We start from the raw sequence: 11,166 nt of genomic DNA on the forward strand, positions 1-11,166 counted from the left end.
TCAAATTGAAAACAGTTTTATTCATAAAGTGTAACATTTTCACTCACTCACACACAGCTAATATCATTTACCATCTCATGTAATCATTCGATATCTTCTTGTGAATATCAAACAGACTAGAAAACACATGGTTGTCCTCGACCAACTGGCCGTATTTGCGTGTCAACTCTTCCGCCGACTTTTCGTGCACCAGCAGACTGTACCATCCAGCATTTCGTGCGCCAAAGTAATCGGTCGCCGGTGTCGCCCCAATATGTAAACATTGGTGTGGTTTGAGATCCTTAATCTCGGCTGCCTTCATCGCACGGTCAAATATTTCCGGGGCCGGTTTCATATAGCCCACATCATACGAGTTCAGCACAAAGTCAAAATAGTGGTTGATTTTCATGTTCCGCAACAAAACGTCTAGCCGGGGGTCAAAGTTTGAGATCACTCCCAGCTTGAACGGTGGTTCTTTCTGGCCACCGGACTCCACATGCCGCTGAAGCTTTAGGTAATTCAGAAAGTCCACCGAACCATAGCAATGTTGCCAAAAGACGCTCGTTTTGAAGTACTCCATGAAATGCTCGGTCATCTGTTCAATCTTCTCTGGCGGCGTGTTGTGTGTACCATTTTCATTAAAAATGCCTTAAATTCAAACGTAAAATGTATGATTAGCATCATGTAAAAAATACACTAAAAAAAACAATATCATAGAGCTGTAAAACCACTGTAAAATAAATCATTGACCCTATCAGATCGCACAATCGCAACCACGCATGGCCCTATCGGCCATTAGATTCAATGGCACTAAAGCACCGCTTGATAACGATTCACAGGGTGGCGGCAACCACACACTAGGCCATGTGCTTCTATCCATCGATCCGACACTGACCCACTCTTGTTCGAAAGAATACAACCGTCATTTTCAAGATCGCTACAAACCACGCCTTCTCCGTTTAGTTTGCCAGCTCACTCCTGCATAATATGCTAGGTCGTATGTCCTGAGCATTACGTAATTTATGTTAATCCATCGACTTACCGTCTATCATCATCTGCCACCATTGTTTGTAGGTAATTTTCGTCTTCAGTCCAAAGTTCGGATGGAGCCGATTCATTTTGTGCCTATCGATCGGATAACGGGGAAAGAGAATCGAAAAGACGGGAGAATCCTCGTTATCGCACCCGGACCGATATCGCGTTGGGCGAGCACCCTGCCCAACATGACCCGTGGAGCCCCCGCCATCTAACACTTACCAGCTTTGGACGTAGTTTGAGACTAGTTGGTTGTTGTTGTTGCTTATACCGAACATTGCACCAATTTCACCATACTTCTTGCCTGGGCTAGAGCGAAATTGTAGCAGCGTATTATGTACATCGAACGTAATCAAACGGAACCGGGACAAACTCATCGTGCGAAATCTAAGGTTTAAAACTTGCGCAAACCAGGGACGAGCTACTTGCGTATCACGAAGCGTGCGGTTCAACAGTCGCAAGCGTAATAACAACCGTGCAACCTCGCCGGCTGATTTGGCCAGTTGGTTCTTCGTGTCCCGAGATAGATGGGCAGATGCATCCAATCCGAACACGGCCAAGCCTTTTCGTTGTGTTTGCCCGGCGAACATCAGTGTGTGCGTGACACGGCTTATCTCATTGATAAGGCGAGCAATGTTTTGGTTACTGATTTATTTTTCGTGTGTTGTCGGGATGGATTCTGTGTTACGAGCTGTACAAATATTCTTGCTAAAAGTTTACTACGTACAACCGGTTTCTTCGCACTATTACGCCACACAGAAGATATGATATTTTTCCTATGTTGCAGAGGAATGCATTTCACCTTACGAATGAAAGGTGCATACGCAATAAAACGTCCATGATATATGGTTGCTTTCGCGTCTTCCGTGTAACGTGCTTATCTACTGAATCATATCGCTATACGCATCTTAGAGTGTCCCTAAGAAAAGGGCAAATGCCGCTTATTGTTGACATAGCTGTTTATAGGCAAACAGAAACAAATACAACCATCATACATAGCACGTATCTTTGAACCGGCGCATTATGTCATTCAACTTGTTTTGTATACATCTATCTCGTCATTTTTACATCGATATCAACAGCATTTGCGTAGCGTCCTCTTCTTTAAGCATCCAACAACCGAAACGGTTTAGATGATAACAAATTATCGCATTTTACATATTGTCTTATTGTGAAATCGCCTTTCAGTGGCATTGTTTTATTTTATTTTTCACGAATTGTAAAGCTTTGCAGTGTTTTGTAAAATAGTATTGATTGTGTTTAATACGTTGCATCAATTTTATTTGAAAATGTTCAACAAAAGGAGCATTTTAGGCTCGTGTCTATTACAACATCGTGCGGTGGTAACATTTGTTCAATGGAAACATTTCTGGATTTTTCTATTTATTTAAAAAAACTATGCACGTATTTGGTCACAAAAACAATTCAAAACTAAGTAAAACTTTTTTTTTTGGTTCGAAAATGTTCCTGCAGCAAAAAAAAACATGACAAAAATCGATTTCTTTCGCTTGCAACAAAAATGTTCCCGCAACATAAATTGGCCAATTGATCTATACGATTTGGCAACAAATCGCAACATTTTCATAAACCCGGCCTTAAGCTATTGAAAGATTATGATAAAACAATAGAGAGATCCGTTACAAATGTACCGATGCTAAACAAATACACAGTAATTTAGATAGGTTTGCAATCGATTAGATTAATTTTTATCAATCATACATGTAAAAATACGGTGTAAAGTTCGGTCCTTTAACGGATATTTTTTTGAATTTATCATGAATACTTTCTGTCAATGGAAACTTTTCAAAACATACCATAATGTTTATGCTATAAAAAAGTAATCCAGTCATGACCTAGCTGTTCCTACTGTGCAATGTTTGTTATTGTTTATACTGTCGGCGCACGTTACATTCTTTCCTAATTTCACGTTGTTTTCGATCTCTTACCAACGCCTGTACTGCTATTTGGTGTTAACTATGGCCAACGCTATACGAAGATCCATACCGAAGTTTAATCGAGCGTTAGTATTACCTGCATTCCGATCATTTCATGATGAGTTTTCGTCGAAAATTCCCCTAGAAGATATCCGCAAACAGACGAAGGGCAAAGAGCAGCACGTCCCAAGCGCTCGCTCAATTGCTGCCAAATATCAGGTGTTTCGAGATACCGACGCACCGGTAATTCTAGACGTGGACGAGGAACGGCAGATTCACGAAGCGGGTTTACAACAGCCGGAAAAGATTCACGATTTGCCAGACATGTACAGTGGAATCAATTTGTCCAGTAAGTCACCCGCGAGCACCCGCGAGGATGGTTGGATGGTGAAGGTCAAGCTCAACGGTCTAACTCTTTGTTGCATAATTATTTGTTCCTCATTGCAGGAGGCAAAACAGGTGTGTACGAGATAGAAGATTTGGTAACGGTACTGCGACTGAACAGTGCTATAAATATTTTTGTATGCACGGTGCCAAAGGACATTAAGTACGTCGACTACATGTGCATCGTCACGGGTCGCAGTGTAAGACACATGCGAGGAATGGCCGAGTTTGTGCGGAAGGTGTTCAAAATGAAACGACATCCCAGCGATATCATACCAAAGATTGAAGGCGAATCTAGCAGCGACTGGATGGCGCTGGATCTAGGTAATGTGGAATATGCTGTCAAAACGCTTTATAGTTATACTCACTGGAGTTCCATTGTACCATGCTTGTAGGAAACATTGCTCTGCACATTTTCTCCACCAAGGCGAGAGAACAATACGATCTGGAGTCGCTTTGGAGCGTTGGGTCCGAGTTTGACCGAGAGTACAATAAGCCGAGCGAAGAATTGGTTCAGCTGTTCGAAAAACACACCATCTATTTGGACGATTTGAAACCGCTCAAAAAAGAAGGTGAAAGTGGAAAGGTGTAATAGTTATTTAAAATAAAATTTGTTGTAGCATACAAATAGGCAAAACAAATTTGTCACATTCTTTAAGCGTTTTGAATACTCAGGTAAACATTGAGCAACTGATGATGGAACTGTCGGCATCAGTAAAAGATTGTGCCCTGATTCGATTATCATTTAACCCGTCCAACCGCAGCAAAAAAAGAAATAAATGAAGGTTCGGTGATATAAATAACACTCGTCATCCTGTACTAGAGGTCGGTCACGACCGCTAAGGCATGAAACATTAATTAAGTCTCGTTTATCTTCATGTTCATGCTTACACGTTGTGGGAAAATAGGATGCATATCTGCACATTCTGATTCTACAAAGGACCGAACCAATGCGAAGTGTGTAGTGATTCTCCATAAGTAAAGCTCTGGCATGATTGATTTACTTCATACGATTTGAAAAGGATGGCAATGTGTATTATCAAAAAACCCTAATATTTACTAGGACAAACATAAGTAAATATTATTTTTAATTATTTATTATTATGAAGTAAATGAAAAATATTACCTTAGGATTATTCCAAAAACTATTCATTTCAAGGTACAATGGGTCGATTTGTTCATATAAAACACACACACACGATGATAGTGTAAGCTTATGAGGATAGAAAATTAACAAACGCGAATGGTGTTGTTGCCAACGATAACGATCACTCCTTCGTCCTGCAATTCCTTGAGAGCGTCTTCAAACATTTCCTTTGTAATGAGCTGCAAAAGCAAAAACAAAAAAAAACAAGATCAAACTTAGATCTCCATTATTGTGCAATGCTAGTCTAACTTACCACTTGTGAACCGTCCTTGATTTCGCCAAACAGTTTCTGATATGGAATGGTGGAGATTTTACCCTTTGCTTTAAGATTTGCCTTGATTGACTTCACTACTTCCGCGCGCTTCTTGCGAGCCTCACTGGACAAGCCCGTGGTAAGGATACCGACATCAATCTTGCCGGACAGTGGATCCGTCGCCGATTGTTTCAGCGCCTCTCGATGAAGTCGCCAAGCTTCCTCGACGTCCTGCACATCTACCGTTTCGCTGAGACGCACCTTAGCGTGAGCCTCCGACAGACGGATCAAACTTTCCAGCTGCCGAGGGTAGGCCGAAATTTGCCCTCTACCTGCGCCCACCTTTCGCATGTCGACGTACACTTGAATGAGCCGCAGCTGGGCTTCCTCAGACAGCACAGGATTGATGTGTTCCTTGGCATATGCAATGTAGTCACGCAGCACACTCATGTCCTGAAAAGCGGAGAAACAATTGCTATAATGGAATGGACACTTGGCAGGGAGTCGAATGACAACTTACCACTAGCGTATCTTCGTCCTCTTCGCGAGTTGCATAGTACATCGACACCAAGTGAGCCGCGAGCCGCCGATCAAACACCTCGTCCTGAGGGTCCAAGATCAAGAAAATCAAGTCGAAGCGGGACATCAGCGTGTGCGGCAGCTGCACGTTTTCAATGATCGTCTTGTTCTTGTTCCATTGAGATTCGGAAGGATTGGCAGCAGCCAGAATCGATGTGCGAGCGTTCAACTGGCAGATAATCCCCACCTTTGCAATGCTTAACGTTTGCTGTTCCATTACCTCATGCAACACGCTTCTGGTCGAATCGTTCATCTTGTCGAACTCATCGATACAGCACACGCCATTGTCTGCCAGCACCAAAGCACCACTGTTTTGAAGGAAGAAAAACACACATTATTTGTGAAATTCGAACCACACCTTTGCGCAAATGAGTACGTACGTTTGCAGCACCAGCTGTCGCGTCTCGGCGTCCTTCGTAACGTAGGCCGTCAAACCGACCGCCGAAGAGCCACGGCCGGATGTGTACTGGGTGCGTGGTACCAAGTTGTACACGTACTGAAGCAGCTGCGATTTGGACGTTCCGGGATCACCGCACATGAGAATGTGTATTTCGGCACGGAAGTTCTGCCGCCCAGAGGTGGCCTGCTTTTTCTTCGACCCGCCAAACATCTGCAACAGGATGCCCTTCTTGATGTCCGTGTTCTCGTAGATGGACGGAGCGATACAGCGCACCAACCGATCGTACACATCCGGTTTCTCCGCAATCTTCTTCAGCAGCTCAATCCGCTCCGGTGGGAACATGTGGTCCTTACCCTCCTCCTCCTCGTACAGCCGCTTCTCGTCAACCTTGCGGAAGTGCAGCACATCGATGTGCGTGCGGTAAACCGATTTCATTGCCGATTGACGAGGGTTCTCCTGTATCGGCATCGCCTTGTAGATACCGGTCACCGTCACACGGTCACCCGGCTGCACTTTGTCCACCAAGTCTTCGTGCGCCATCAGCAGCACGTTGTGGGGCGTTTGCCCAGCCGCCATATCGTCCGGCGATTCCTGCAGCTTGATCAGCTGACGATCAGCGAACTGCGAGCGATTGTGGATGAGCTGAAAGCAGTGGTTCGTGTTGCAGTGCGAACAAAGCGTCGGCTCTGCAATGCGGCCCCGCTCCAGCTCCACCACGACGGAGAAGCTGCAAATCGAGCACTTGAAGAACGCACAGCGCATTTCAGGCACGATGTTCGACGTACGGATCACCATGCCGCTGATCGTGATGATTTGATCAATATCCTCAGGGTTGAGTGCACGCATGTTGCGTGTCTTGTCCGCATTGAACGGACGTACTTGAATTTGATGCTCAAGTATAGCTGCCGGGTACCGCTCGAAGAACATCTCATTCACCGCCATATCCAGCGCAGGGATCACCTGAACGGAACAGAATCCAATTGGTTAACTTTCGCGGTTTAACAACGCCAATCCTTCTCAAACTTACGTCTTGCGGATAACATATCAACTGACGGTACAATGTCTCGTCAAACGTTTTCAGATGCGAACAATTGAAGTTCAAGTACGGTTCCTCCAATGTGTGGATCTGTACAAAACGAACAATAAAAATACAATCAAATACGCTGAAGTTGTAGGTATAGCTCCCTGGCGTTTCCTTTACCTCTTCCAGCTTCTGCATGTACAGTGGCTCATTCAGATTGATGCCTTCCGTCAATTCATCCTGTGCCGCATTCGGGTCGATGTAGCGCAAGATAAATTGCTTAAACTTGCTCATGCATTCCGTCACGACGACATTCGTGCCCCACACAACCAAACGGGGACCGGAGCTAGGAATGTCACCCGCCGAGGCTTGGCTCTCTTCTTGAATCGGATCGAGATGTGCATCCGAGCTGCCTACATTCACTTGGCGCGGAAGCTTATCCACCCGCAGATCCGGTCGCTGGCGCATCGGTGTACCGCGAACACCGGATCTGGGCGTACGAATCGATCCCATCGAGCTGGGTGTTCCGTAGTTCAGCGGAGAGCTGATGTCAATCTGGCTCATACCAGCAGCACGGCCGTAGGGACTGGTCGCCTGCAACACCGGCTGGTCGACCGCGGGCGAGGTGGGCACCGTCACTTGATCGGAGCTTTCGATCGCCACACTCGCCCCGTTGGTCGGCATGCTGCTTCCAATGCGCATTGGCGTTTCCGTTTCACTGTTGGAAGTGCCTGTAAAAGAGAAAAAAGTTTCAGGGTGATGCGTCGTCGTACTCAACGTCAATTCATTCGCGCGTCTTACTCTGCTTCATTGGAGTTCTTTGAGAATTTTCCTGCGAACTATCTCCACCCCGACGGCTACGAGTTGATCTTGCAGGGCTAGACATTTTAGTGCGTTATGAAATTAGACAGACAACAACTAACAGCACGAAGAAAGCAGGGAATGAGGTAGAAAATCGGACCAGCTAGCAATCAACACCACACACAGAGCAACAAGCGAGGCAATTCTCTTGATAAACAGAAAAAGCGCGCGCTTTGCGACAGTTGGCAAGAAAATAATAACACCAAGAATTTTATCAAGCAAATATTATGGTCCACAAAGGTGTATGGAATGGAAAATGAATTTATGTTGTTTTATTACAGATTAAATCCGTCTTCTACACATAAAAAAGTTAATAATCAAATAAGTGTTGTATTTTTCTCTCAGTTTTATGATTCCTCATCCCTCATAAAGCTATTATTGTTGTAAAAATAAAATAATAAATTAAACAAATCTCTACTCATCTTTGGTTGTGTAGACCTTATGCCCGAAACGGTTCAACCGTTGAACCGTTTGTGAACCATTTCATTTCATAAACATCACTTTGTTCGCGCCAAATAGCAGTGTGTTGTGTTGTTCTTTCGGTGCTCTTGCCAATTTGTTGTAAAAGTTGTTTAAAAAGATGAAAAGCAAATCGTATAATAATAATAAGTTTAGCTCGCCGATTACATGGGTCGGCAAGCAGTACCAGCCGGATGTGAATTGTGTGAAAAATCGCTTTGCCGCGTTCTACTCGTAAGTCGCACAGACTCTTGATAGGGTTGGCAGACATAGCAAATGATGTATTAATTACTTTTTACTTTTCGTTACGAAGAAAATGTATTTTCGGCGCCCTCACGCTAGAGGTGGGTAATTACGTACTCGTCTCTGACATGGATGCGGCGGAACCGGACTCGATCGATGGTTGTGATGTGGCACGCATCGTCCACATGTACGAGGTGTTGAATTCGGACTGCACCAATATGGACCCATGCCGAGCGATTGTGGAATGGTATTCCAGGTAAATGTCAATGGGACACCAGTTTGAACGTTTGAAAATAATTTATTTTGCTCTTGTTTTTCTCATCAATCAGACCGTCAGCTTTACCAAAACTGATAACGGGCGACGAGAACTACACTTTCGATACCCGTGAAGTAATTGCCGATTCTCGCTTCAGTCCCGATATATCGATTGAAACCATTTTCAACCTTTGCTGGGTGGAACACGTGCCACTGCAGACCAATTTGGCAGAGATACAAGCACTGAAATCTTCCTCGCGCGGTCCATCGTTTTTCGCTCGCTACAAGCTAGAAAAAGCATCCGGAAGAAAATGGTCCCTAAATGCGTTGGTTCCGATGGTCGATGCGACAACGCCACGAAAGAGAAGATCGATGTACGATCGGTCGAACGAGCCGATCATAGAAACGCCCAAAACACCCAAACTGAAGCTGACGCGCACCAAGTCGTTGGAAAATATGGCTTCGCTCAGCCCGAACCAGAAAAGTAAATTAATCGAAGATCGTTGGGCCGTTAAGCTGATTGATGTGAAGCAAAACATCGATGAAATTACGGACATTCTCAGCGAGATAGAGATAAGCGATAGCGAAAACAGGAGACCGCCGGCAAACCAGGAGAAGCTGCAGAAAGTCCGTAGAAGCTCAATGAATTTAAGGCTACACCCAAAGCCAAGCGCTTACGCGTCCAATAGCGGCACCGATGACGAATGTTTGAACTACTCAATCGTCAGGGACGGAGCAACAACGAGCGAGCGGCAGATAAAGATAAAACTGAGACTTTCGGAGAATCAAAAAAATACAGAATCACCCAAATCGTTGCGCAAAAGAGTCACATCTTCTTCCGTTCCGCCAGAGCACGTTTCACCTCCCAAGTGCCGTAAATCGTTGCTGCCTGCGGATGTTGAAAGCGTAAGCACCCCGTCGGGACGCTCTCATAGGAAAAGCATTTTGAAAACACCCAGCACACACGCATCGCAAGTTGGCACTCCAAAGCGAAACATTCAACTATCTAACATAATCGAGGAATGTTCCAACGGGCGGCGCGTGTCCCGCCTGCTAGAGCTGTCGCCCAAACAACTAGAGCCTTTACCGATAGAAGAACCTAAAACGCCAAAACGAAACAGTCGTCTGTCCTCTGTTGGTGCCACACTTCCTTCAAGTGCCAGCAAAGGGACGCCCAAAAGTGCGAACAAAATGAAGCTCATCCGTGACGGCACCATTAAACCTAACATTCATTCCCGCGACGCTCCAGTACAGGACGGTGCAAACGAACTGGCTGTTGCGCGTGAACGGCTGCACGTGTCGGCCACACCGAGCAGTTTGCCGTGTCGCGAGAAAGAGTACGAAGAGATTTACAACTTTTTGGAGGGCAAGATTTTCGATGGCTGCGGAGGCTGCATGTATATATCGGGAGTGCCGGGCACGGGCAAGACTGCCACCACGACGGCCGTTTTACGGGCGCTCAAACATCTATCTGAAGAGGAGGACATACCCAAGTTCGAGTTTGTTGACATCAATGGTATGAGATTGACCGAGCCACGCCAGGCTTATGTGCACATCTATCGGCAGCTGACCGGGAAGACACTAGCCTGGGAGCAAGCGTACAATTTGCTGAACAAACGGTTCACCACGAAAGCACCGCGGCGCATCACTACGGTGCTGCTGGTGGACGAGCTGGACATTCTTTGCAATAAGCGGCAGGATGTCGTGTACAACTTACTGAACTGGCCCACCATGCCTACGGCTCAGCTGATCGTTGTCACCATTGCCAACACGATGGATCTGCCCGAGCGTTTGCTGATGGGCAAAATTTCATCCCGACTTGGGCTGACACGTTTGACGTTCCAGCCGTACAACTTCCGCCAGCTGCAGGAGATCGTAATGGCCCGCTTGGTAGGCATGAGCGCTTTCAACAGCGATGCGGTGCAACTGGTGGCGCGTAAAGTGGCAGCCGTTTCTGGCGACGCCCGTCGTGCACTGGACATTTGCCGCAGGGCCACCGAATTGGCCGACGATCAGGCAAGAAAATCGAATGAGTCGGTTACGGTGTCCATGATACACGTGCAGCAAGCTCTGACGGAAATGATCACCAGCGCGAAGGTGAAAACCATCCGCAGCTGTTCTCGTTTGGAACAACTGTTTCTGCAAGCCGTTACAGCGGAGGTCACCCGTACCGGTATTGAGGAATGCAATTTTCTGGGCGTTTATTCGCAGTTCGAATCGCTGGCCGCATTTTCGGGTATTATCGTGCCCAATCCAGGCCGAGCTATGGCGATCTGTGCGCGTCTGGCGGCGTCCCGCCTGCTTATATGCGAATGCGGTAAAAGTGATATTTATCAGAAAATTTTACTTAACATCAGCACGGACGATGTACATTTTGCCCTGCAGGCTAGCAAATTGCTTTAAAAACAGCTGTTCTGGAAACACACTTGACAATAATTTTAACATAGTAACTAATAAGATCTATTAAAAAAGACTGTACTATCATCTAAACGAAAATGGAAAATTATATACTTGACTTGCATGACTGGCGTTAATCGAAAGAAAATCGTTGCAACCGTCGTAGAATTTTATTTTTTTCTACATTTAATTCATTTAATTATTCTTTTTAAAAAAAAT

At 45.5% G+C, this 11,166-nt stretch overlaps 4 protein-coding genes across 4 annotated transcripts; 2 read left to right on the forward strand and 2 right to left on the reverse strand.

Annotated features, from left to right (window-relative positions):
* On the reverse strand, positions 1-1,756 carry LOC120952369 (rhythmically expressed gene 2 protein). The gene is made up of 3 exons (XM_040371669.2): positions 1,237-1,756; positions 1,022-1,104; positions 1-627 (listed from the first exon to the last, which is right to left on the reverse strand). Exons 1-3 carry the CDS (start codon positions 1,602-1,604, stop codon positions 68-70), a joined length of 1,011 nt encoding a protein of 336 aa, XP_040227603.2. The 5' UTR covers positions 1,605-1,756; the 3' UTR covers positions 1-67.
* A 1,118-nt stretch (positions 1,757-2,874) lies between these two features.
* Positions 2,875-4,081, forward strand: LOC120951148 (uncharacterized). Its single transcript, XM_040369695.2, has 3 exons — positions 2,875-3,297; positions 3,396-3,656; positions 3,728-4,081. Exons 1-3 carry the CDS (start codon positions 2,991-2,993, stop codon positions 3,922-3,924), a joined length of 765 nt encoding a protein of 254 aa, XP_040225629.2. The 5' UTR covers positions 2,875-2,990; the 3' UTR covers positions 3,925-4,081.
* A 330-nt stretch (positions 4,082-4,411) lies between these two features.
* On the reverse strand, positions 4,412-7,755 carry LOC120951147 (DNA replication licensing factor MCM4). Its single transcript, XM_040369694.2, has 7 exons — positions 7,534-7,755; positions 6,913-7,463; positions 6,739-6,837; positions 5,692-6,671; positions 5,253-5,619; positions 4,733-5,185; positions 4,412-4,658 (listed from the first exon to the last, which is right to left on the reverse strand). The coding sequence occupies exons 1-7, from the start codon at positions 7,616-7,618 to the stop codon at positions 4,563-4,565; spliced, it is 2,631 nt and encodes an 876-aa protein (XP_040225628.1). The 5' UTR covers positions 7,619-7,755; the 3' UTR covers positions 4,412-4,562.
* A 343-nt stretch (positions 7,756-8,098) lies between these two features.
* On the forward strand, positions 8,099-11,056 carry LOC120952303 (origin recognition complex subunit 1). Its single transcript, XM_040371575.2, has 3 exons — positions 8,099-8,286; positions 8,366-8,551; positions 8,625-11,056. The coding sequence occupies exons 1-3, from the start codon at positions 8,174-8,176 to the stop codon at positions 10,951-10,953; spliced, it is 2,628 nt and encodes an 875-aa protein (XP_040227509.2). The 5' UTR covers positions 8,099-8,173; the 3' UTR covers positions 10,954-11,056.
* The last annotated feature ends 110 nt before the right edge of the window (positions 11,057-11,166 follow it).

Source organism: Anopheles coluzzii, chromosome 2 (genome assembly GCF_943734685.1).
Source record: "Anopheles coluzzii chromosome 2, AcolN3, whole genome shotgun sequence".
NCBI classification, from domain to species: domain Eukaryota; kingdom Metazoa; phylum Arthropoda; class Insecta; order Diptera; family Culicidae; genus Anopheles; species Anopheles coluzzii.

Bases quoted from the DNA above. Each gene is read 5' to 3' on its own strand.
- LOC120952303 (XM_040371575.2), top strand. From the start codon at position 8,174: ATGAAAAGCAAATCGTATAATAATAATAAGTTTAGCTCGCCGATTACA. The intron at 8,287-8,365 runs GTAAGTCGCACA...TTCGTTACGAAG, and splicing joins CGCTTTGCCGCGTTCTACTC to AAAATGTATTTTCGGCGCCC. The intron at 8,552-8,624 runs GTAAATGTCAAT...CTCATCAATCAG, and splicing joins ATTGTGGAATGGTATTCCAG to ACCGTCAGCTTTACCAAAAC.
- LOC120951148 (XM_040369695.2), top strand. From the start codon at position 2,991: ATGGCCAACGCTATACGAAGATCCATACCGAAGTTTAATCGAGCGTTA. The intron at 3,298-3,395 runs GTAAGTCACCCG...TCCTCATTGCAG, and splicing joins CAGTGGAATCAATTTGTCCA to GAGGCAAAACAGGTGTGTAC. The intron at 3,657-3,727 runs GTAATGTGGAAT...CCATGCTTGTAG, and splicing joins CTGGATGGCGCTGGATCTAG to GAAACATTGCTCTGCACATT.
- LOC120952369 (XM_040371669.2), bottom strand. From the start codon at position 1,604: ATGTTCGCCGGGCAAACACAACGAAAAGGCTTGGCCGTGTTCGGATTG. The intron at 1,105-1,236 runs GTAAGTGTTAGA...TCCGATCGATAG, and splicing joins TCAAACTACGTCCAAAGCTG to GCACAAAATGAATCGGCTCC. The intron at 628-1,021 runs GTAAGTCGATGG...TTTGAATTTAAG, and splicing joins GTGGCAGATGATGATAGACG to GCATTTTTAATGAAAATGGT.
- LOC120951147 (XM_040369694.2), bottom strand. From the start codon at position 7,618: ATGTCTAGCCCTGCAAGATCAACTCGTAGCCGTCGGGGTGGAGATAGT. The intron at 6,838-6,912 runs GTAAAGGAAACG...CGTTTTGTACAG, and splicing joins ACATGCAGAAGCTGGAAGAG to ATCCACACATTGGAGGAACC. The intron at 5,186-5,252 runs GTAAGTTGTCAT...TCCGCTTTTCAG, and splicing joins AGGACGAAGATACGCTAGTG to GACATGAGTGTGCTGCGTGA.